Source organism: Urocampus carinirostris, chromosome 1 (genome assembly GCF_059441175.1).
Source record: "Urocampus carinirostris isolate Australia breed hairy pipefish chromosome 1, RoL_Ucar_1.0, whole genome shotgun sequence".
NCBI classification, from domain to species: Eukaryota; Metazoa; Chordata; class Actinopteri; order Syngnathiformes; family Syngnathidae; genus Urocampus; species Urocampus carinirostris.
This window is the reverse complement of record NC_142349.1, coordinates 48,877,207-48,898,757: the sequence shown is the minus strand read 5'-3', so window position 1 is coordinate 48,898,757 and position 21,551 is coordinate 48,877,207. Positions and strand designations below refer to the sequence as shown.

Here is a 21,551-nt window from a genome sequence, read left to right as displayed (position 1 = left end):
ACTGCCAGTAGTGCAAAAAGTCAGATTAGCAGCCGTTTAGGGGAATGATTCGGTGATCGCTGGGCGGAAGAAGTAAGACTGAAGTCCGGCGTGGAAAAACAGGAAGCCAGAGGCCAACAAGATCGATACCAGATACTTGACAGACGGGGTCGATACCGGATAGGACGGGACAGAGAGGATAGATACCAGAGACTGGAGTCAGATATCAAACAGGACGAGACAGACGGGATCAATACCGGTTACTGGAGACTGGAGTCACATATCATACAGGACGAGAAAGACGGGATTGATACCGGTTACTGGAGACTGGATTCAGATATCAGACAGGACAAGACAGGCGGAATCGATACCGGATACTGGAGATTGGAGTCAGATTTCAGACAGGACGAGACAGATGGGATCAATAACAGACACTGGGGACTGGAGTCAGATATCAAACAGGACAAAATAGACGGGATCGATACTGGACAGGATACACAAGCAGGATACTGGTCAGAGTCAAAACACACGTCTTGCGGGTGCAGAGGTTCATTGGCAGACTGTCAAGGGTTGAGTGAGAGCAGCTTAAATAGGAGGGAAGCCAATCAGGCAACGAGCCACAGCTGGCGCCAAACAGGAGGGGCCAAGTGAGGGAAACCGTGACAAAATTGACAGGTATGGATTATACTCTTAAAAATTCAAAAGTTCGAGGGAGAAATCATCCAATGAATGTTGTTGAAAGTATGTGTAGTACATCCCCTATAATGTGATACTAGCGCTTTGATAAATATTACATTTAAGAAATACAAATCCACCCCAAGATTACTCAACCATCAGAGGACACTATAATTAATGGTCTCCGTTTATAAAATAGAATAGTTTCTTAGCATTGTACAAAGTAGTAATGACAGTAGAGTTATAAAATTAATTAACATTGATTCGAATTATAAGCAAAATCACAAAATTTACCATACAAACATGCTTTTTAAAAAATACTCGTTGAGTTGAGAAATTCTTATTTACATAACATGAGCTTCACTCAAAGGGAGCTGACATGATTGTCAGTCATCTTGCTGCTACAGGTACCCAAAATAATCAAAAAGGCTTAGCAAAAAAATAAAACAGTAAAATGGTGTGTTTTGGTCAATTTAGTCTTGGTAGTTTGTATTATTCCCTGTGCTTTGCAGCAATTGTTTTTGGTCGAAATACACCATACAGCGGCATTTAGTGGTCAGATAATACACACTGTTACTTTAAAATGTAAAATTTTCTTTAGCATTTTACTAACATATGTTTTTACCATGTAAATGCATGTCCTGGTAAGATAAAAAAAATAAAAAATTAACATATATATATGTATATATATATTTATATATATATATATATATATATATATATATATATATATATATATATATATATATATATATATATATATATATATATCTATATCTATCTATATATATATATATATATATATATATATATATTTTTCTTATTTTAACAGATCGATAAAAGCAATTCAATTAATCCTTAATATGCGCAGACTTTTTGTGCCACATGGCAGGTTTTTATGTTCATTTGTGAAAATATTTTTAACAGAAATAAAAAGACACGTTACTTACACGATCAAAATGATTTGACGTATCAGATTTCATAAACTATATAAAAAATCTCTTATAATTTACAACATATTGTTTTTCTGCCTTGATATATATTTTTCTTTACAGTTTTCTACTATTTGTTTGCTAATAAATTATCTGGGAGCAGCATTAAGCAGCCTGAAGTATTGAGTTGAGTGTCCTGCAACCAAATAACAGCCGAGAGGATTAGAGCAGATGACATTGTATTAATCCCCAACCATTTTTTTCTTCTTTAACCGAGCTGCACTTTATAATTTGTTCCACTTTAGATTCTTCTTTTTCTATCTGGCCTGTAATACATATTTCATTTTGTTCTCTTCTGTATTTTATGTGGGGTAATTGATACTCACAATGACATGTCATTTAATGGTTAGTATCAATTCCACCACTTACAACCTACTCATCAGGCACATTTTTACATCTTTGCAGGGTAAAAGGAATGCAATATTATAGGATGGAACGGATACTTTGATCTTCTTTCATTTTGGGGTTTTTAATATACTTTGCCCAAAAAAATAAACATCACTCAACCAAAGATGAGCAAGCAGCCATAAAGTGAGCTAGTGCACATGGAAAGGGAACCGTTTTTTGAACAGTGCTCAAATGGAGATGCATTTCTTGTATTCGTCTCAGCAATCTTAATGCCATTTGTTTCAGTTCTAGATAAGCAATGGTGGGAATAACGCGTTTCAAAGGAATGCCAACCTGGAATTCAATTAATTTTTTTCTGTAACTTACTAATAAGAACTAGACTAGCTGTGGGCAGAACCATTTTTGGGGGACATTTCCCTTTTTGACTGAATCAATTGCACAGAGGGCCAAAACTCAAACCACACCTTTGGTCGCGGGCCGAACGGGATATATAGTTATTGAATAAAAAAAAACTTGATGTTCTTTTAACATAAATTTGAATTAAAAAAAGGCAGGAGTTATTATTCCAGAATAAACAAACTTAAACATGACGCACCTTCTGGTTGTGTTTTTCTACTGGCTGACATGTTGTTTGTCAGTAGATAGCATTAAAAGTGGCTGCGGTCGTCAGGCTACAGCTAACTCGATTCATGCGGAAATGTTTCTGAGAAGTCCTGCAGTGGAAAGGCAGCTGAAGCGCTGTATTATGGGACCTGAAGTTTCAGAGTTATATGCCGGGCCATTATAGTATCTCATCTCATCTCATTAGCTGCACCGCTTATCCTCAGTAGGGTCGCGGGGGTGCTGGAGCCCATCCCAGCAATCATCGGGCAGTGGGCATGGGACACCCTGAACTGGTTGCCAGCCAATTGCAGGGCACACAGGGACAGACAACTTGCTCATTCACACCTAGGGGCAATTTGGACCGGCCAATCCACCTGAAATGCATGTCTTTAGAATGTGGGAGGAAACCGGAGTGCCCGGAGCAAACCCACGCAAGCACGGGGAGAACATACAAACTCCGCACAGGAAGTCCGGTAGCTGGATTTGAACCCACACAGGGGGTTCCCAAGATCTTAGAACTGTGCCGCACACGCGCTAACCACTGCGCCGCCGTGCTGCCCCCCATTATAGTATATGTATATCAAATTATCACGCAGGCCGGATATAATTATACTCCAGGCCGGATGTGGGCTGTAGGCCGTGAGTTTGACACCTAAACTCTAGACCAGGGGTGGGCAAACTTTTTGAGTCGAGGGCCGCATTAGCTTAAACAATTTTTGAAAGGGGCAGGAGGAGATAAAAATGTTGATTACATTTTTTGTATATAGCGATACAGTCTCGAATACAAACCTCAGCAATACCCGAGTGTAGCTCCTATGCTGGTAGACAGAGGAAAGAAAAGCTACTGGACTTGCTCTAGGTTTGAGGAGTGGTAATATTTATTTTGTTAAATATGTTTAATGTCGGGCAGCATGGCGGGGCAGTGGTTAGCGTGTGCGCGGCACAGTTCTGAGGTCACGAGATCGAATCTCCCTGTGTGGAGTTTGCATGTTCTCCCCGCGGGTTGTGTGGGTTTCCTCCGGGCACTTCGGCCTTCTCCCACATTTCAAAAACATGCATGTCAGGTCAATTGGCCGGTCCAAATTGTCCCTAGGTGTGAATGGGGGAGTGACTTGTCTGTCCCTGTGTGCCCTGCGACTGGCTGGCAACCAGTTCAGGGTGTCCCCTGCCCACTGCCCGAAGACAGCTGGGATGGGCTCCAGCAAGATAACGGTGCAGATAACAGATGGATGGATGTTTTATTTATTTTTCAGTTTGATAGCCGGTCATTTACTCTAATTTCGTTGTTAACCTGTTTTTAGTCGAAAAATGTACGTTTATCTGCACTGATAGGGTTTAAAATTAACAATCAATCTATTTTGTGTCAGAATAAGTTACACAGTAATACACTTTGAATTTCAATGACAGTTCAAATGAATGACAAGAAGGTTCATTAAATAAGCAAAGAAAACACAATTCCAATGTTTTCCAGTTCAGGGGATCCCAAATGCATGGGTGGAGAAGCACCTTTTCTGTTACTGGCTCCATCTAGTGTTGAAACTGAGAAGTGCAACAGAGTTGAGCTCAAGCGCCATGTGCGGGCCATATTTAACATTATTTTCAGAATTTGCTGCGGGCCAATAAAAACTGTGGCCCGCAGGCCGTAGTTTGGACACCCCTGCTCTAGACTGTCTTACCTAATTGCTTGTGAAGGATTGTGATGCTGGCCAAGCTTGTTCTGGTCTGGAAGAGGGTAATGTCTTTCTAAACAGAAACTAATGAGTTATAAAAACCAAAAGTGCTCAGTCCGTTTTTTGGGGCATTTTCACATTAAGAATAATCTACCTGACCGCCTGCAAAAGATGGTGTCTATATTCAATGTCGTTCTGATCTTGGAGAGTGGAATATCATTTTGGTAAAACGTTCTGAGTCAACAAAACCAAAAGTGCTCAGTCAGCTTTTTTGGTATTTTCCACTTCTAGAGTAACCTATCTGATTGGCTGCGAAGAGGATGTTGTTTTTTTAAATGTTGTTCTGGCCTGGAATAGTAGAATGTCTTTCTAAGAAAAAATGTTAAGTAAAAAAAAAAAGTGCTGATTCAGCTGTTATTTAGCATTTTTCACCTCTCAAGTAACCTACCTGTAAAAGATGGTGTTGATATTCAATGTCGTTCTTGTCGGTGAGGGTGGAAAATTTTCTGGGGAAAATGCCAAGTCATCAAAACCACAAGTGTAAAAGATGGCGGTCATATCTAAACTCATGATGGACAAATACAAACAGATCAAAAAAACAAACAAACAAACAAACAAACAACTAACCAAACAGTTATATAGACTTAAATTCCAGACAAAAACATTATCACCTCCCTCACTTCGTTAGCAAGAGATAATTAGTGACTCTTCTGCCGCTACTTTATAGTGTGTTACATGCATTTTTCCACCACTTTCTACACCCAGAACATAAATTACATTGCCTTCTGAGTTTTGAAGAGTTCTGCATTGTACATGTTGCCACTTATTTCCTTCATTCCGCTAATAATATATTCTGCACTTTGAAGTGGGGTGTATATTCATAATTATCTACACCTGAATACAGTTATGGCGGCAACGTCTCGAATACAGAATACGAGGATGCAGAATTTCTCATCATGCAGATATTTTCCCTACCATATGTACATACTCGCCTCTAAGCTGAATTTAGAACTATGAAATAAAATACTGATATCAAGGAGTCAGCTTAGTAGTAGTAGCGAATGGTGGCCGTATTTTTAGCACCTCTCCCTATCTGGCCTGCTGCCACATCTTTCTTACCAGGGAGAAGAGATGGCCAAATCTACAAGCACACTTATCCGAAGCTACACATGACGGTGGCAAACGGGAAGTATTGCACGGTGTGGTATTTTTGTTTCAACAGCAGAAAATGACATTTATTTGTAAGGTAAAGTTGTCCCCTACTGTGGTAAATTGACATGAACACATGAAAAACGTTTCCCTGACAAAGAACAACCAATGCAACCATTAATGTAAACATGGTACTGTTTCTGATCAAAAACGTGTAAATCCAAAAGGGCTTCTTTGTTACATTTCTGATTTTTTGATTTGACTTACTTTACTTTTCTTCTGTAACAGTTGTTGTAGTACCTTTTTTATACTGTTAAAGCCACACCACATATTTTAAGACAAAATTTAACAAAACCACCACTCTCAAGAAAAAGCCAATTCTTCAGAGCATTTTATTTCACTGTGTGCCAAGTCAGGTCAAGTCACATTTATTTATATAGCCCTTAATCACAAAAAATTCTCAAAGGACTGCACAGGAATTACAATTACACCATTTCCTGATCTTAAACCAACATGCGGGCAAGGAAAAACTCAAAACTTCAGCGTGAGGAAAAAGGAAACCTTGAGAAGGGGCCTCACAAGTGGTAATCCCACTTCCAGGATGACCAGGGTGGAAAAGATTTAGCATTGAGTTTCAGTAACGTTGTAGATTTGATCAAATTAATGAAACAATGGCAAAACCCATGAGCCATATCAAAAACCATACCCTTTAAAATTTTCCTTCTGCAGTTACGATTGCGTGCCGAATTTCAGGGAAATCGACTCAGCTCGATCTCAGTGCTTCCTTCGACACTGTGGACCATAATATCTTACTAGATTGGCTGCAAAAATGGATTGGTCTCTCCGGAACTGTCCTCCCATGGTTCAGATCCTATCTCTCAGATAAGACATATTATGTAAGATATGGTGAGATGACCTCTGAGTCCTTCAGTCTTACCTGTGGCGTTCTGCAGGGCTCACTACTTGGTCCCCTTCTTTTGAGCATTTATATGCTTCTGTTAGGTGATATTATTCGCAAGTATGACAATAGTTTTTATTGCTAAGCAGATGGCACTCAACTATATCTCCCAATTGAGGAATCTGCCCCAAAAATTGTGGAAATTTGGAGGCCTGAGATCGATATCACTTAACTTTTTGTGTCTCAACCCTGAAAATGATAATTATTGGTCCATCAAAAAGCATTGACTTGTTCTCAAACACTGTTTTTGATAAATGTAATATCACCCAGAGTGACCTGGTCAAAAATATCGTTGTCATATTTGACCCTAAACTGTCCTTCTGCTTCCACGTTAAGAATATTACTAGAACATTGAAAAAATTCGCCCTATATGTGTGGTTTCTTCTCAAGGTTTTTTAATTTCTTCATGTTGAGGTTTTGAGTATTTCCTTTCCCTGATGTAGGTTTTAGATCAGGGGATGATGTAATAATAGTCTGCAAAGCCCCTTTGAGACTTTTTGTGATTAAGGGCAATGCAAACAAACATGATTTGACATGACGTGAAATATCTGTCTCGGGAACCATAGGTTCCCGACCCATGAGTTTAAAAGTTACATCCTGTCCTCTGCAAATCTTTTTTGCAATTTTCTATTCGCTTGTTTTTCCCAACCATTTTGTCTGTTTTGGAACAGTTTGTGCACTTAATGGCCTCTTTTAGGTTATGTCATGACACTTTTACCACAGGAAAAGTTCAACACAGTTTTTGAAGGCACGCGATCGGAAAGATGGACATTGGAGGGAAAAACTGCAGGCCTAAATACGGCCAAGTTGTCAAACCAGACGCTTTTATTAGGCACTGAAAAACTAACCGCACCTCATCATGACTTTAAATGTAGAAACGTATAAACCTGAGAACTACCTCCCTCACTCTTTACATCCTCCCAACACCTCACGCTCATCTCTGAAGTGTGTTTCTTTTCTTTTCTGACCACTTCCCATCAACTCCTCTTCCACTGTGACCGTTACTCCGAGCATTTAACAGTTCTGCCAAGAAAAGTCTTCCGTGAGCTCGTAAAGCAAACTTGTGTCACTTTGACCATTACAGGTTTGGATGACTGCTGTCAGCTTAGAACTGAAAATTTGTCAGCACAAAGAGCGAGTTTCTATGAGAGTGCTGCCCCCGAGGCAAATGACTGCCTACGCTCTGGTTGTGTTTGGAAATTTGGTAGGCTTGTTTATTATGTCTGCGTTGCAGCCACTGATGGAAAAAGGCTTTGAAGAGTGAACTGATATAAGCAGATTATGGAGAACGATTGTTGTTTGTCTGTCTCGTGAGCCTCTTTTGGGTTTAATAGCTGCATTTTCTCTTGACACATTGGGCTTGTTTACAGATGGATTATGTGAAACAGGGAGAATGGAGGTTTGATAATATTAAAGATGGTCGGATTGATCTAAATATCGATATTATTGATTCTGAGCGAATATTTGGATGAGATTGATACTATAGTCTTGGTATTGATACGGTCTGCTCATTTTAATCATCACTAAAATAATGTTGCCAGTGGGTCGTAATTATACATTCATTATAACTTTCCAATTTGATTCAAGTGTGATTACCCTTTATTTGTACTACTGACTTTATTTTCAAAATATTGTGCAGGGTATTTTTAGTTGTCTTGTTAATGTTGTTATGCAGTACTTGTGTGTTGCCCTTAAGGGAACTGTTTTTCTTTAATAAATAGCTTACTGTGTTTAAAAGGTAATCATGGCTAAAAGCTGAGGTAAGTTCATTAAAAAGTTTACATACATGTTTTGTGTTTATTTGAGCTTTATATTGAAAAGGGTAGTAAAGTTATACTAACTCCGGGTTCCTGGTGTCACTTCCAGTTCTGCCAGCTCAACAATGGCTGACAGGACTGTTGCATGTCCAATCCATCCTCATCCATGTTGAAGGAGCGTTTATATGATGTATAAGCTGCAATATCTTGTAATAGTTCAGACAGATGTCAAGTTTATGCACTTCATTTTTTTAATGTAAATGTAAATGGTCTGCATTTACATAGCGCTTTTCAAGTCAAGACCTTCCAAAACGCTTTACATATGCTTCACACTTTTCCCTTTTACACACGAACTAACCGATAGCAGTGTCAGTCACGCAAGGCAACTACCTGCTATCGGGGGCGTTAGGGATTCAGTGTATTGCCCAAGGACACTTTGACATATAACACAGAGGAGCCGGGAATCAAACCTGCGACCTCTTGATCACAAGATAAGCGCTCTACCTCTTGAGTTGTGAACATATTAGTCTCAATATATTGATTTGCTCTTTTGCAGTATTTATCATCTGAAAAAGGAATCAAAGCTTCAATTACATGTACCCCGTGGTCACGGTCCTTCTTTGGTGGTTTAGCTCGTTGTCATGAATACACTGCAACTTGAATGTTCATCATATTGTTGCTCTTTTGAGTTTGACTCTCTTGACTTTTGCTTTGAAACAGTTCTTGTAGTATAGTTTTTTTAACTGTTGAAAGTTTTTACAATGTATCGTTTACACTATTTGCACTTTTGACTTCATTTCTATTTTATATTGTGCAATGGGAGCCATAGTTGTCACTTGACGTTTTTGTTATTTTTGTTACATTTTGGTTTTATTTTCTTCACTTTTGTTCCGAAACATTTGTAAGACATAAATACACTATTTTATTATACTGTTAAACTTTGCTTGAAAGGCTCTCTTTTCCTCTCTTTTTCTTTCTCTCTCTCTAATTCTCTCTCTCACACGTTCTCTCAACCACACCCCCTCTCTCTCATTCCCTTTCCCTCTCTCTTTCTCCCTCTCCTTTGTCTCGCTCTGTCTTTTCTTCTCCATTTTCTCTGTCGATCTTTTTCTGACTTTCATTTTCTCTTTCTCATTTTTCTGTCTTCAGATCTCTCACTTTTCTCTCTTTTTCTCTCTTGTTCTCTTTATGCAGCCCTTTGAGACTCCGTGATTAAGGGCTATACAAATAAACATGACTTGACTTGACTTAATTTCGCTCTTTTTCTTTTCATCACTCTATTTATCCCTTTCGCTTCCACACATTTTCTATGTCTACCTCTCTCACTTTTCTCTCTTATTCTCTCTTTCATCCTTATTTTTCTTCCCCCCCCCCTCTCTCTCTCTCTCTCTCTCTCTCATTCTCTCTCATTCTTTCTCTTTAATCATGTGGTCCGGCCCCCTGCGGTAGAGAGAAACAGAGAAAGAAAAAAGGAAGTCCTTTTTTTATTGGTAGAGAGAAAACCTGGGAACCTATGAATTTGTTTGTGTATTTAGTGGATATATGGAGTTAGGAGATTTTTATGACCAACGTACACAGGCTACGCACCATATCATGTGACAGAAAGCGTTGGCGGGAAGAGGCTATGCGTGTGAAAATAACTAAAGCAGCAAAAATATTATTTCCACTTGATCATAAATAAACAAACATCCAACAAGGCCGGGTCGTCTTTGGAATGTAGTAATTCTGAATTTTATGAATGAGCGCATTCATGTAGGGACACGCCCCCTTTTAGTCGCGTCTTTGGCTGGGGCACTTTGGAGCGCGCCTCTGTTTTAATTGGATAGCGGGGCAGCAGTGGGCGGGGCTACTGTAAAAACAAAAAACAAAAAGAAACACATAAAAACTAAGACCGAAACTTTGATCGATGACAGTTAACAAGTGATGGGGGACGTTTGGCGACCAAATCGGATATAATCTCTTGTGGAAGAACGCAATTGTTTTTCGAACTGGAAGAGGATTTATTGTGGTGTGAATCCCGCTTGACGTCTTCTGTGTGAATCAGCTGACGGCATGGGGATATTGCTGTTACTTGCTGTCATGCAAGTGGTGACGGTCACTTTGGTGAGTCATTTAATGGCATATTTGTTTTCTGGGACAATCAATTTGAGAATATGAAATAATAAGTGATACGTCACTTATTGTATTGTCGGTTTGACAACAGAGCCAAGACGCTGAAAGCTGCATGCAGAATCAATCAATCCCTTCATCAATTAACCAATGAATCAATCAACAATTATCTGTATAGCACTTTTCAGGCAAAGTATTAAAAACTCAGTGCTTTATAAAACATACACCAAGACATGCGCGTAACAAGAACGTTTCTGCCCCCCCCCCCCCCATTATAGCATTTTTAAAAACTATATTTTCCTTAATAAAGGACAGGATAAGCTAAAATGTGATGAAAAACAAAAATGTCAACAACCAAGCGTCTGAAATACTCCACTGCCGAGTCCATTTGATTCCCAGCACCACTCTCGTCCCCCCCTGCCCGCTTCGCTTTCGCTTGGCTAGTGTCACTTGTGGCATAGCGGCGGAGTCTGTGGAGGTCCTGGTGTATTACGGTAAAAGTATGTTATTATGGAAGCCCAAGAGTGCCATATTCAATTAAAAAAAGAACATTCCAAAACTAATATTTAAAAAAAAAACACTCAGTTAATAAAAACAGCCTTAAAACGAAAAATGACATATTAAAATAAAAAGCCTTTAGCAAAACATTCTAATAAAAAATGCAATCATAATTGAATTTTAAGTGTTATATCCCTTTAGGTGAAATTAAAAAAAAGTTTTTGACCGGCCAGACTCTCTGAAAAAAAGCTCTGAACCTTGAATTGCCCCTTGTCCTCAATTTGTTTATGTAAGTTGATATATTAGGTACAAAAATGTGGTACTTTAAAAAAAATATTTTTTGTTATGTTTTGTATATGGGGTAAATATTTAATATATTTTCATTCCCATTAACATTCTAGTTTACGATCGTTTGTGTATTAATTTAAGAGTTGAAGTTCATATGTTATTCATTTTATAAAAGGGGTACACAATTTTTGCAATAATAAAAACAAAACTTTAAACAACTTTGAACATTAAATTCTAGGTTATTTCTATCAAAAGATATGATATTTTGAATAAATGCAAACCAATTGTTCCCTCTGGCAGCTAGAGAGGGGTGTTGAATTTCTATAGCATGGTCATTTGGTTCAGGTGGAAAACTGCTTTCATTAGACCTGTTGACGCATTCAATGTCAACCATCACATTTCTTTTTCCCATTGTTTGTGAATAAATGCATACATTCCAACCTTTTGAGATTAAAATGCGGTATTTTTTTATCGAGCACTCTTTTTTTGCGTGCTAAAAAATACTTCTGCAGAACATTAAAAAAATAACAACAAAATGTGCTTGTTAAAAACCGGAATTGGGAAACTTCTACCAAAATGGAAATTTAATGTGATCGTTGCATGCAGGAAGATTTTTCCCCGCTTCAAAATAAGGCAGCCATAGACTAAAGTACAGTACTCGTCTTAAATCAGGGGTGTCAAACAGGCGGCCCACGGGCCGGATCAGGCCCGCAAAGGGATTGAATCCGGCCCGCCTGACAAAGCTAACGGAAGCGCAAGAGAAAAACGAGCTGCAGGTTGAAATATGTTCACTTGATGTTGCCAAAGCCAGGTGCCTCGCTGTACTTGTATTTCTTTCTGTTTGTCTCTCTTACTCTCTCTCTCTCTTCCTCCCTTTTTTCTCACTCAAAATTTCACTCTCTTTGCCTCTATTTTTCTTTTCTTTGTTCCCTTTTTGATTATTCATCTCTCTGTATTTTTACATTCTTTTGCTCTCTCTTTCTTTTTCTTTTTCATTGTCTCTCTCTTTTCTCTCTTTCTCTCTCTCTCTTGCTTTTTAATTCTCCCTTTCTCCCCTTCTCTCTTTCTCTCCTTCTCTTTTCTCCTCTCTTTTTCTCTTTTATTTCTTTCTTTCTCTCTCTTTCTTTCCCCATCTCACACTATTTCTCTTTTTATCTCCTTTGTTTTTCACATTCTCTCTCTCTCTTCTCTCTCTCTCTCTCTTTCTTTTTCTCTTTCTTTGTCCCACGCCCTCTCAGTTTCTCTCCCTATCATTCTTCTATTTCTTTCTCTTTTTTTCTTTCTCTCTAATCTACTAGTCCGGCCCCCGAGAGAATATTTGTTCTATTGTGTGGCCCAGGAGTTAGAATGAGTTTGACACCCCTGTTTTAAATCAAGATTTTAGTTTGAATTTGAAATTTTTTAAAAGGGGAAAAGCGAAAGTCTTCTACATAAAGTGGTGATTGGCAGGTATGTAAATGTGTAGTGTTTAGAAAAAAATCCCTTTTCATCCGTGATTGTAATATGTAATATGTACGTAATATGTAACATAACACTGAAAAACAAATCTGAAAATGTGGTGTCGACATTCTTTGACTAATCCGGCCCATCTGAGAACAGAAAGTCTGGATCCGACCCCGGAGCCAAACTGAGTCTGACATCCCTAATGTAGTACCTATGCACTAAGGCAGAGGGAAGAAAAAGCCACTGGACTAGTTTTAAGTTAAGATTTGTGGTAATATACAGGGAGTGCAGAATTATTAGGCAAATGAGTATTTTGACCACATCATCCTCTTTATGCATGTTGTCTTACTCCAAGCTGTATAGGCTCGAAAGCCTACTACCAATTAAGCATATCAGGTGATGTGCATCTCTGTAATGAGAAGGGGTGTGGTCTAATGACATCAACACCCTATATCAGGTGTGCATAATTATTAGGCAACTTCCTTTCCTTGGCAAAATGGGTCAGAAGAGGGACTTGACAGGCTCTGAAAAGTCAAAAATAGTGAGATATCTTGCAGAGGGATGCAGCACTCTTAAAATTGCCAAGCTTCTGAAGCGTGATCATCGAACAATCAAGCGTTACATTCAAAATAGTCAACAGGGTCGCAAGAAGCGTGTAGAAAAACCAAGGCGCAAAATAACTGCCCGTGAAATGAGAAAAGTCAAGCGTACAGCTGCCAAAATGCCACTTGCCACCAGTTTTGCCATATTTCAGAGCTGCAACATCACTGGAGTGCCCAAAAGCACAAGGTGTGCAATACTCAGAGACATGGCCAAGGTAAGAAAGGCTGAAAAACGACCACCACTGAACAAGACACACAAGCTGAAACGTCAAGACTGGGCCAAGAAAAATCTCAAGACGGATTTTTCTAAGGTTTTATGGACCTATGAAATGAGAGTAAGTCTTGATGGGCCAGATGGATGGGCCCGTGGCTGGATCGGTAAAGGGCAGAGAGCTCCAGTCCGCCTCAGACGCCAGCAAGGTGGAGGTGGGGTACTGGTATGGGCTGGTATCATCAAAGATGAGCTTGTGGGGCCTTTTCGGGTTGAGGATGGACTCAAGCTCAACTCCCAGTCCTACTGCCAGTTTCTGGAAGACACCTTCTTCAAGCAGTGGTACAGGAAGAAGTCCGCATCCTTCAAGAAAAACATGATTTTCATGCAGGACAACGCTCCATCACACGCATCCAAGTACTCCACAGCGTGGCTGGCAAGAAAGGGTCTAAAAGAAGAAAAACTAATGACATGGCCTCCTTGTTCACCTGATCTGAACCCCATAGAGAACCTGTGGTCCCTCATCAAATGTGAGATTTACAAGGAGGGAAAACAGTACACTTCTCTGAACAGTGTCTGGGAGGCTGTGGTTGCTGCTGCACGCAATGTTGATCTCACAGATCAAAGCACTGACAGAATCCATGGATGGCAGGCTTTTGAGTGTCCTTGCAAATAAAGGTGGCTATATTGGTCACTGATTTGCTTTTGTTTTGTTTTTGAATGTCAGAAATGTATATTTGTGAATGTTGAGCTGTTATATTGGTTTCCCTGATGAAAATAAATAATTGAAATGGGTATACATTTGTTTTTTGTTAAGTTGCCTAATAATTATGCACAGTAATAGTCACCTGCACACACAGATATCCTCCTAAAATAGCTAAAACTAAAAAAGCCCCACTCCAACTTCCAAAATATTCAGCTTTGATATTAATGAGACTTTTGGGTTCATTAAGAACATGGTTGTTGTTCAATAATAAAATTAATCCTCAAAAATACAACTTGCCTAATAATTCTGCACTCCCTGTATAAAAGAGGAAACGCCTAAATCAAATTATTGTGAAAGAAAGCCGGCAATTTAATGAACAATAGGCAAAACAATAGACAACATTTAAGGCAAGGGGTCTCACACTCAATTGAGTTGTGGGCCACAAAAGCTAGGGTGAACAACGCGCTGATAAAAAAATTCAGCTGTTCTTAAAGAGACGGTGTTTTAAATTCACTGTAATCTGTAGTGCAACCAAAAATGAGTCAAAAGAAGACTACAAATTACCAGAACAGGAAACATTACTCACAGTTTTATTGGGGGAAAAAAGATAGGAGCGCACACTTGATTTGGAGATTGTTGGTCGCGGGGAGTAGGTTGCCCAACCGCGAAAGTGGGACTTCCGATGCGAGCGATGACGGTGTCGTGAACGGGAAAAAAAATCGAAATCAAACAACAGATTGTGGCGGGAGAAAAACAAGAGCAAAAACACAGGACAGGCGGAAAAAGGGCTTGCTGTGTAAAAACGAAGATTCGCAGACGGACCGACAAAAGGAGGCTGACTGGACAGAGTATAAATACTGACAAGGAGCCAATCTGTCAACCAGTTGGCGCCCATGAGCGGGGCCAATTGGGCGCCATGGCAATCGTGACACTATGGAGATTGAAAGTGAGCAAAAAGCACCCTTTTTCTTCCATTTTTTACCTAGTGTTTCTCAAAGACACACAAAATAGATTTTTTTCAAAAGGAATAAAAAACAGGAAGGAAGAAATAAGAAAAAGAGGCAAAAAGAAAAATGGGAACAAAAAGAAATAAAAAGATCTGCATTTATATAGCGCTTTTCAAGTCAATGACTTCCCAAAGCGCTTTACAATGTGCACCACATTTCCCAATAGCGGCCTTGCAGCCATGTAAGGCGCTAACCTGCTTATTGGGGGTATTAGGGGTTCAGTCTCTTACCCAAGGACACTTCGACATGTAACACGGACGAGCCGGGATTCGAACTGGGATCCCTTGAGCCCTACCTCCTGAGCTACTGCCGCCCCAAGAAAAGAAAGGAATTATAGAGAAATGACAAAAAATATACCATATTTCTTTTCGATTTTTTTTTTGTTTTACTTTTTGTTTTATAAATTTTCTCCTTTATTGCCATTTTTCTTTTCTTTTTTTAAAATGTATTTTCTTCTTTTCTTTTCTTATTTCTCTTCCTTTCAAATGTAATAAAGTGCGTTTTGGTCACTTTGAGTCTCTCTATTTTGTCTTCTTCTTCTACAAGCTTTTAGCACTCATTTTTGGTGGCATGACATAATACAGCAACATCTTGTTGGAAAATGTCCCACGCGGTCCCTTTAACTTTCATGCTAAGGTGGGGGCCTCAAACTATCATCCTGGGAGCCGCAATTGGCCCCCGAACTGTGAGCTTGAGATCCCTGGTTCAAGATGTTAGATGGGAAATCACAAGTTTGATGAATCTTGGTTTTCTAACCCTGTTTTATTTCTATTTAGGTTTAATGGCTGTTTATCTACTCCTATTTCGGTTGATAACCTTTTATTAGTACGGTGGAACACTTCAAACTTCAATGAAAATTCAAATGAATGACAAGAATGTTCATCAAAGAAAAGAAAATTCTGATGTGATACAATTCAGGGGATGCCAAATCCATGAATGTCGCTGGTTTCCTCAAAGCCCACCAGTCTATAGTCAAGGTCGAAGGAATCATGATGTGAAGCTCTTCCATGAAACCTATCTTTCTGGGATTCTAGGTCTGAGGTAGCTCGCCACATGAAACACCGAGATTTCCGATCGTCCGAGAAATCGAAGACTTTTCCCCGGAGGGAACAGAAACATAACTGGTCTATTCTGGTTTTACATACATTCGTCACAGGGTGGACAGATTCTACACGTCTTGTTAACAATTGCTAAGTTCTCTCTGCCGTCTCCTTTGGCATCCATGTTTTCTTGCAGTAATGACAAAAGTTTCAAGGTTGACATGACGCCCAATTGGCCCAGCCCATGTGGCGCCAGCTGCGGCTCGTTGACAGATTGGCTTCCCTTCTATTTAAGCTCAGTGCTCTCACTCACCCTTTGTCAGTCCGTCAACGAACCTCTGTCCCGCAAGATGTGGGTTTTGACTCTGTATGGCTCCCTGCCTATGTTTCCTGTCCGGTATTGTTCCCGTCTATTTTGTCCTGTTTAATATCGATCTCCAGTTTCGTTCCTGTGTAGTTTGTCCTGCTTAATTTCGATATCCAGTTTTGATATCAATCCTGTCTGTCCCGTCCTGTCCGGTATCTCTCCATCTGTCCGATATCTGTTCGAGCAATTCGTATGGATCTTGTCGGCCTCTGGCTTCCTGTAATTCCACGCCAGACTGCTGCCTTACGTCTTCCGCCCAACGATCGCTGAATCACTGGCGTTTGGGTTAACGTGAATAACTGCCCCATTTCCCATAAAATAGAAGAAACGTTACGCATTTGGGTTCTCCACCTGTTCCGTTCCATGACAAAAAGACTAGCTATCGGCACGTGCTATGATCGCTATGATGTCTTACGAAATTTTGTTGAAAAGGGGAATATCATGGTTCCCCAATTAAAATAATTAATTTCATTTGATGGTTAAGTTTTATTATCAAATATTTACTACAATGTGTTTCTCGACAATTTTTAATATTTTTTTTCAAGGTCGTCTTTTCCTTTTATTTATTTCTAACTTACAATAATATCCTAGCTATGTAGATATATTGGTTGGTTGGATCCCTTGACCGTACGCGTCGTAGGGGCACCGGTTCCTGTGGTGTGTCTTGGGCAAGTGCAGTCGGATGGTGCCCATCCCTCGCAAGGCCAAACAAATTCAGATATACAAGCTCCGAAATGTATTCTTCCTTCCTTTCTTCTTTTCTTTCTATCTTTCTTTCTTTCTTTCTTCCTTCCACTATTAAACACTATTTACTATTGGTTGTGCATTCATTAAAGTGCTATAATGTGTATGTAATTCATTTCAAGAACGGAGCACACCATTTTTACAATAATAATTAACACTTGACTCATGCACACATTAAATGCATGTGTGTGTACGCCTAAAATAGTAACTTTTTAGAAAACTTGAAAGGCAGAATACTTAAATAAGCACTGCCATTGCGTTGTATTCAACACCCTCGGTAAATAATTCTTAGTTATGACAACTTTATGTTTGGGTAACATGCATGCCCTTTTGACAGAAATTTCATGGAATTTACCAAATTTTACCTTTTGATGTTTTAGCATGATATGTCTAATTATATACATATACTGGAATCCCTCACTATAATGGTGTTCAATTTTCACATTCTTGGTGCTTCATGGATTTTTATCATGCATAGGGTTCTAAATTTTACATTCACCCACGTGGAAAACCAGGAATTACTCTACTACACGATGCCATACCTTACCATACCATACCATAGTCAAGTCACGTCATGTTTATATGTATAGGCCTTAATCACAATGAGTCTCAAAGGGCTGCACAGACCACAGATTATTGCAAACCACAGACTATTATTACACCATCCCCCGATCTAAAACCTACATGAGGGAAAGGAAAAACTCAAAAACCTCAACATGAGGAAACTGAACAAACCTTGAGAAGGGAGCGCACATGAGGTAATCCCCCTTGCAGGATGACCAGGTTGTAATGGATGTAGCATTAACAAACAATACACAGACCCTACCATACCATACCATACCATACCATACCATGCCAGTTGTCGGCAACCACCGGGCTGCGAACCGGTACTGGGCTGTGGGGCGTCTGGTACCGGGCCGAACAGAAAGAAAAAAAAGTTGCCCTTGGTTTTTTGCTTACATCGCATTTATTCGTCTATTTGTGAGGTTTTACGGTGGGAATTTAGAGTAATTGGGCAATAGTTGACAAGTACCACCAACACTTTTGCTCTACATCGAATACAACAGGAATCGAACCCGGATTTCATCTCATCCTCACGCTATTTTTTTCTCACGTTGTCTCGCCTTTTTTATCTTGAAGGCGTGGTCTGATTGGTCAACCGTTGCACATCATTCTTTTGGCTGAACTCATTCTCATAATGCTCCATTACAACGTTGTACAACAATCGACCAATCACCTGCATCTTCGAGAGGCGAGAAAACATCGTACCGTGAGTAAATATCGCGTGAAGATAGAATGAAACCAAATGCCTTTTCACATGTCATTCAGATCCCTAGTTGTCTAGTAATAACTTTTTACTTTTTACTGTAACTATTATTGTTGTTTGTTGTTGATATCCTTACTAATCCTATTAGTGGGCTAACTAGGCTGGGCAGCAGGCATACTGTATTATAATATCTGACAGAGTGCGCTAAGCCGCGCCCACCATAGTTAAGGTATCTATGTATCCCATGCAGAGCAAATGGAGCGGCTGAAACAACAGCAGGCAACTCTTTAATCCCTATTTCTGATAGCTAGCCGTATAATTTCTTTCTTTTTATGCAAACTTACCTCAAAATACAGTAAAAAAGGGTCTCTATTATATACAGAGTAATATTCATTGCATCAAGGTGTCCAAAGACACTTACTTTGTAAGTGAGTATGCAAAGTGGCGATCTATGAGGAATTCAGAAGCCCTGTACCAACTACACAAAGAATTAGATTCAGATTTGTGAGAGATGATGGTATAAAGAGGATATAATAATTTATAAGTTTTACTTAATTTACAAAACACCACCTTCACTTGTATTTATTTTTGTCTTCTGCTAACAGGCTCCAGGCTAGGCCCAGCCCACTGTCACAATGTTTCAAAACAAACGAAAGGGATACTAATACTATACTATACTATACTATAGTACTGTATACTCAAAGGTGGGCCGTGTATATCACACCTAAGCCTTCTACTTAGTCTGGCTTGAACAAATATCCATCACTTATAGCATCACAATTCGAGAAATCCTACACAGAAACGGCAATCAAAATAGATCACTACACATAATAATGCAAACATTTAAGAAAGAGAACATTAAAAATTAATTATTGTTTTTCACGAGGTCTTGCTTTCCTTGAAAGCTCCGTCTTGAAAATGGCTTTGCAAGTATATCTGCTGTTGTCATTTGCATCAACCATAATGGGTTAAACATTTTAACATGACACAATTTGAACAGTTTTAACTTAAAAATGCTATAATGTACCTTCGTTGATCTGCATAGCGCTGCCTTTGCTTAACTTAAGCGAGTATCAAATCACAAGACACGTACATGTCACTTATTCTCCAAGTTTAACAGTGGTTGACACCATCATTTTGGTGCATTACTGCCCTTGTCACTTTTAACATTGGGCCTGCTAGCTGGCCTCACTGTTACCATTTTGGGATTGGCTATAGCAACTAACATGTTCCATTCACCTACAGTGCACAGACGCCAGCACTGTTGATTCCTTGGGCAGATTTTATACAGGCTGGCAACACAGGCTAACTGAATTCTGATTGGATAAAAATTCTGACCTTTTGACTAGAACGAGAGTATCCAAATAGATAAAATATGGCATGAAAATGGCAAAATATGGGAAATAACTATAGATACATATACACTTTGGAAAGTGAATTTAAAATGAAGACGACTTTTTGTTACAGTTACGATAATCTGGTTAATGTTCAGCCAGCAGAGAAAGCCTTGCAGACCCTGATGGTCCAACATTGTCTATACGATACATTTGTGGACTTTAGGGTAGGTGTTTGTTTCACTTCCTTAAATGACTTAATCTGCAAGACTGCAATGTTCCCTCTAAGATGCGCATGGGCACAATTGCGCACTGGTCATACCTTCTCAGTGCATCCTCCGCAATAAAGTCAGAGCTTGAAATTAGAAAATTAATTCAGTAGTAATTTTGTCCAGAATTACAGTGCATGCAGGAGATTGCTTTTTGAAAACATATTGTTTCATCATTTTTATCAATAAGGCAATAAAATATATATAAAGAATTGTGCTTGGGCAGCACGGCAGCGCAGTGGTTAGCGCTTGTGCGGCACAGTTCATGTCATGGGAACCTGTCGTGGGTTCAAATCCAGCTCCAGACTTCCTGTGCGGAGTTTGTATGTTCTCCCCGTGCTTGCGTGGGTTTCCTCCGGGCACTCCGGGTTCCTCCCACGTTCCAAAAACATGCATTTCAGGTGAATTGGCCGGTCCAAAATTGTCCCTAGGTGTGAATGAGCGAATGAGTTGTCTGTCCCTGTGTGCCCTGCAATTGGCTGGCAACCAGTTCAGGGTGTCCCCTGCCCGCTGCCCGGAGATGGCTGGGATGGGCTCCAGCCCCCCTGCGACCCTAATGAGGATAAGCGGTACGCTAATGAGATGAGATGAGATGAGAATTGTGCTTTACTTTAATGATCACCTGCACAGTAAGACTACGTGGCTAAATGACATTTCTTACCTATTTGACTATTTCAATTCTGCCGTGAAAGTTTCCGTCTTTTTTAAGCACTTTCGGCTCGGCTCACTAAAAGAGCTGGCCCTTTCAGCTCCCAAACGGCTCTTCATATTGTTTTTGTTGCTTTCATCCATACCATTACCAACTATTATGAAAAGTTAGCACAGAATGACTTCAAAAGGGGAAATTAAAGTAAAAAAAGAAAATTGGCAAAAATGAAAACAGAAACAAAAGAAAAAATGACAAAAAAAGAAGAAAAAAATGAAAAAGCAAGAAAAGGAAAAAGAAAGAAAATGTAATAAAAATAATAAAAAGAAGAAAGAGTAAGAAAAATGATGAAAATTGCAAGGGAAAAAGAGAAAACAAGTTCACACAAAAAAGGAAAGATGAAACGAGGGAAGAAAAAAAGAAAAAATGCAAGAAAATAGAAGTAAAAAGCTAGCAAAAAAGAAAAAGAAAAAAAAGAAGTAGAACAATCCAGCTTTTTAGGGTTTCTCTGATTGCTTTGAAATCATGTTTAAATAATTTAAAAATATTTTGAGTCAATATTTTTGCCACCATTGTCTTTCCACTAGAAAGTGTGATTAGATACAATTCTGTATTGTGCAATAAACCCCCCAAAAAAATCCACAAATGTTAGTATTATGTAACAAAAGATGCCCTTTTAAAAACATAAATCTCATGGAATCGTTGTTGTAAAAACAACTGATGTATGGCCGAGAAACCTTTTCAATCATAAATAAGTCAATTCATAAAAATTTCAAAACTAACTAGGGTTGCTGGAAACCCAGCAGAATGTAACTTGATTTGATCTCAGGTTTTAGATAGATAGATAGATAGATAGATAGATAGATAGATACTTTATTCATCCCCGTAG

The 21,551-nt window shown here is 39.2% G+C and overlaps 1 protein-coding gene across 1 annotated transcript in view; it reads left to right on the top strand.

Annotated features, from left to right (window-relative positions):
* The first annotated feature begins 10,034 nt into the window (after positions 1-10,034).
* Positions 10,035-21,551, top strand: part of LOC148374992 (CCN family member 1) — a 29,396-nt gene continuing 17,879 nt past the window's right edge. Inside the window, exon 1 of the mRNA XM_088355955.1 lies at positions 10,035-10,234. Coding sequence (XP_088212081.1) covers positions 10,184-10,234 — 51 coding nt within the window. The 5' untranslated portion in view covers positions 10,035-10,183. The remainder of the gene's footprint in view (positions 10,235-21,551) is intronic.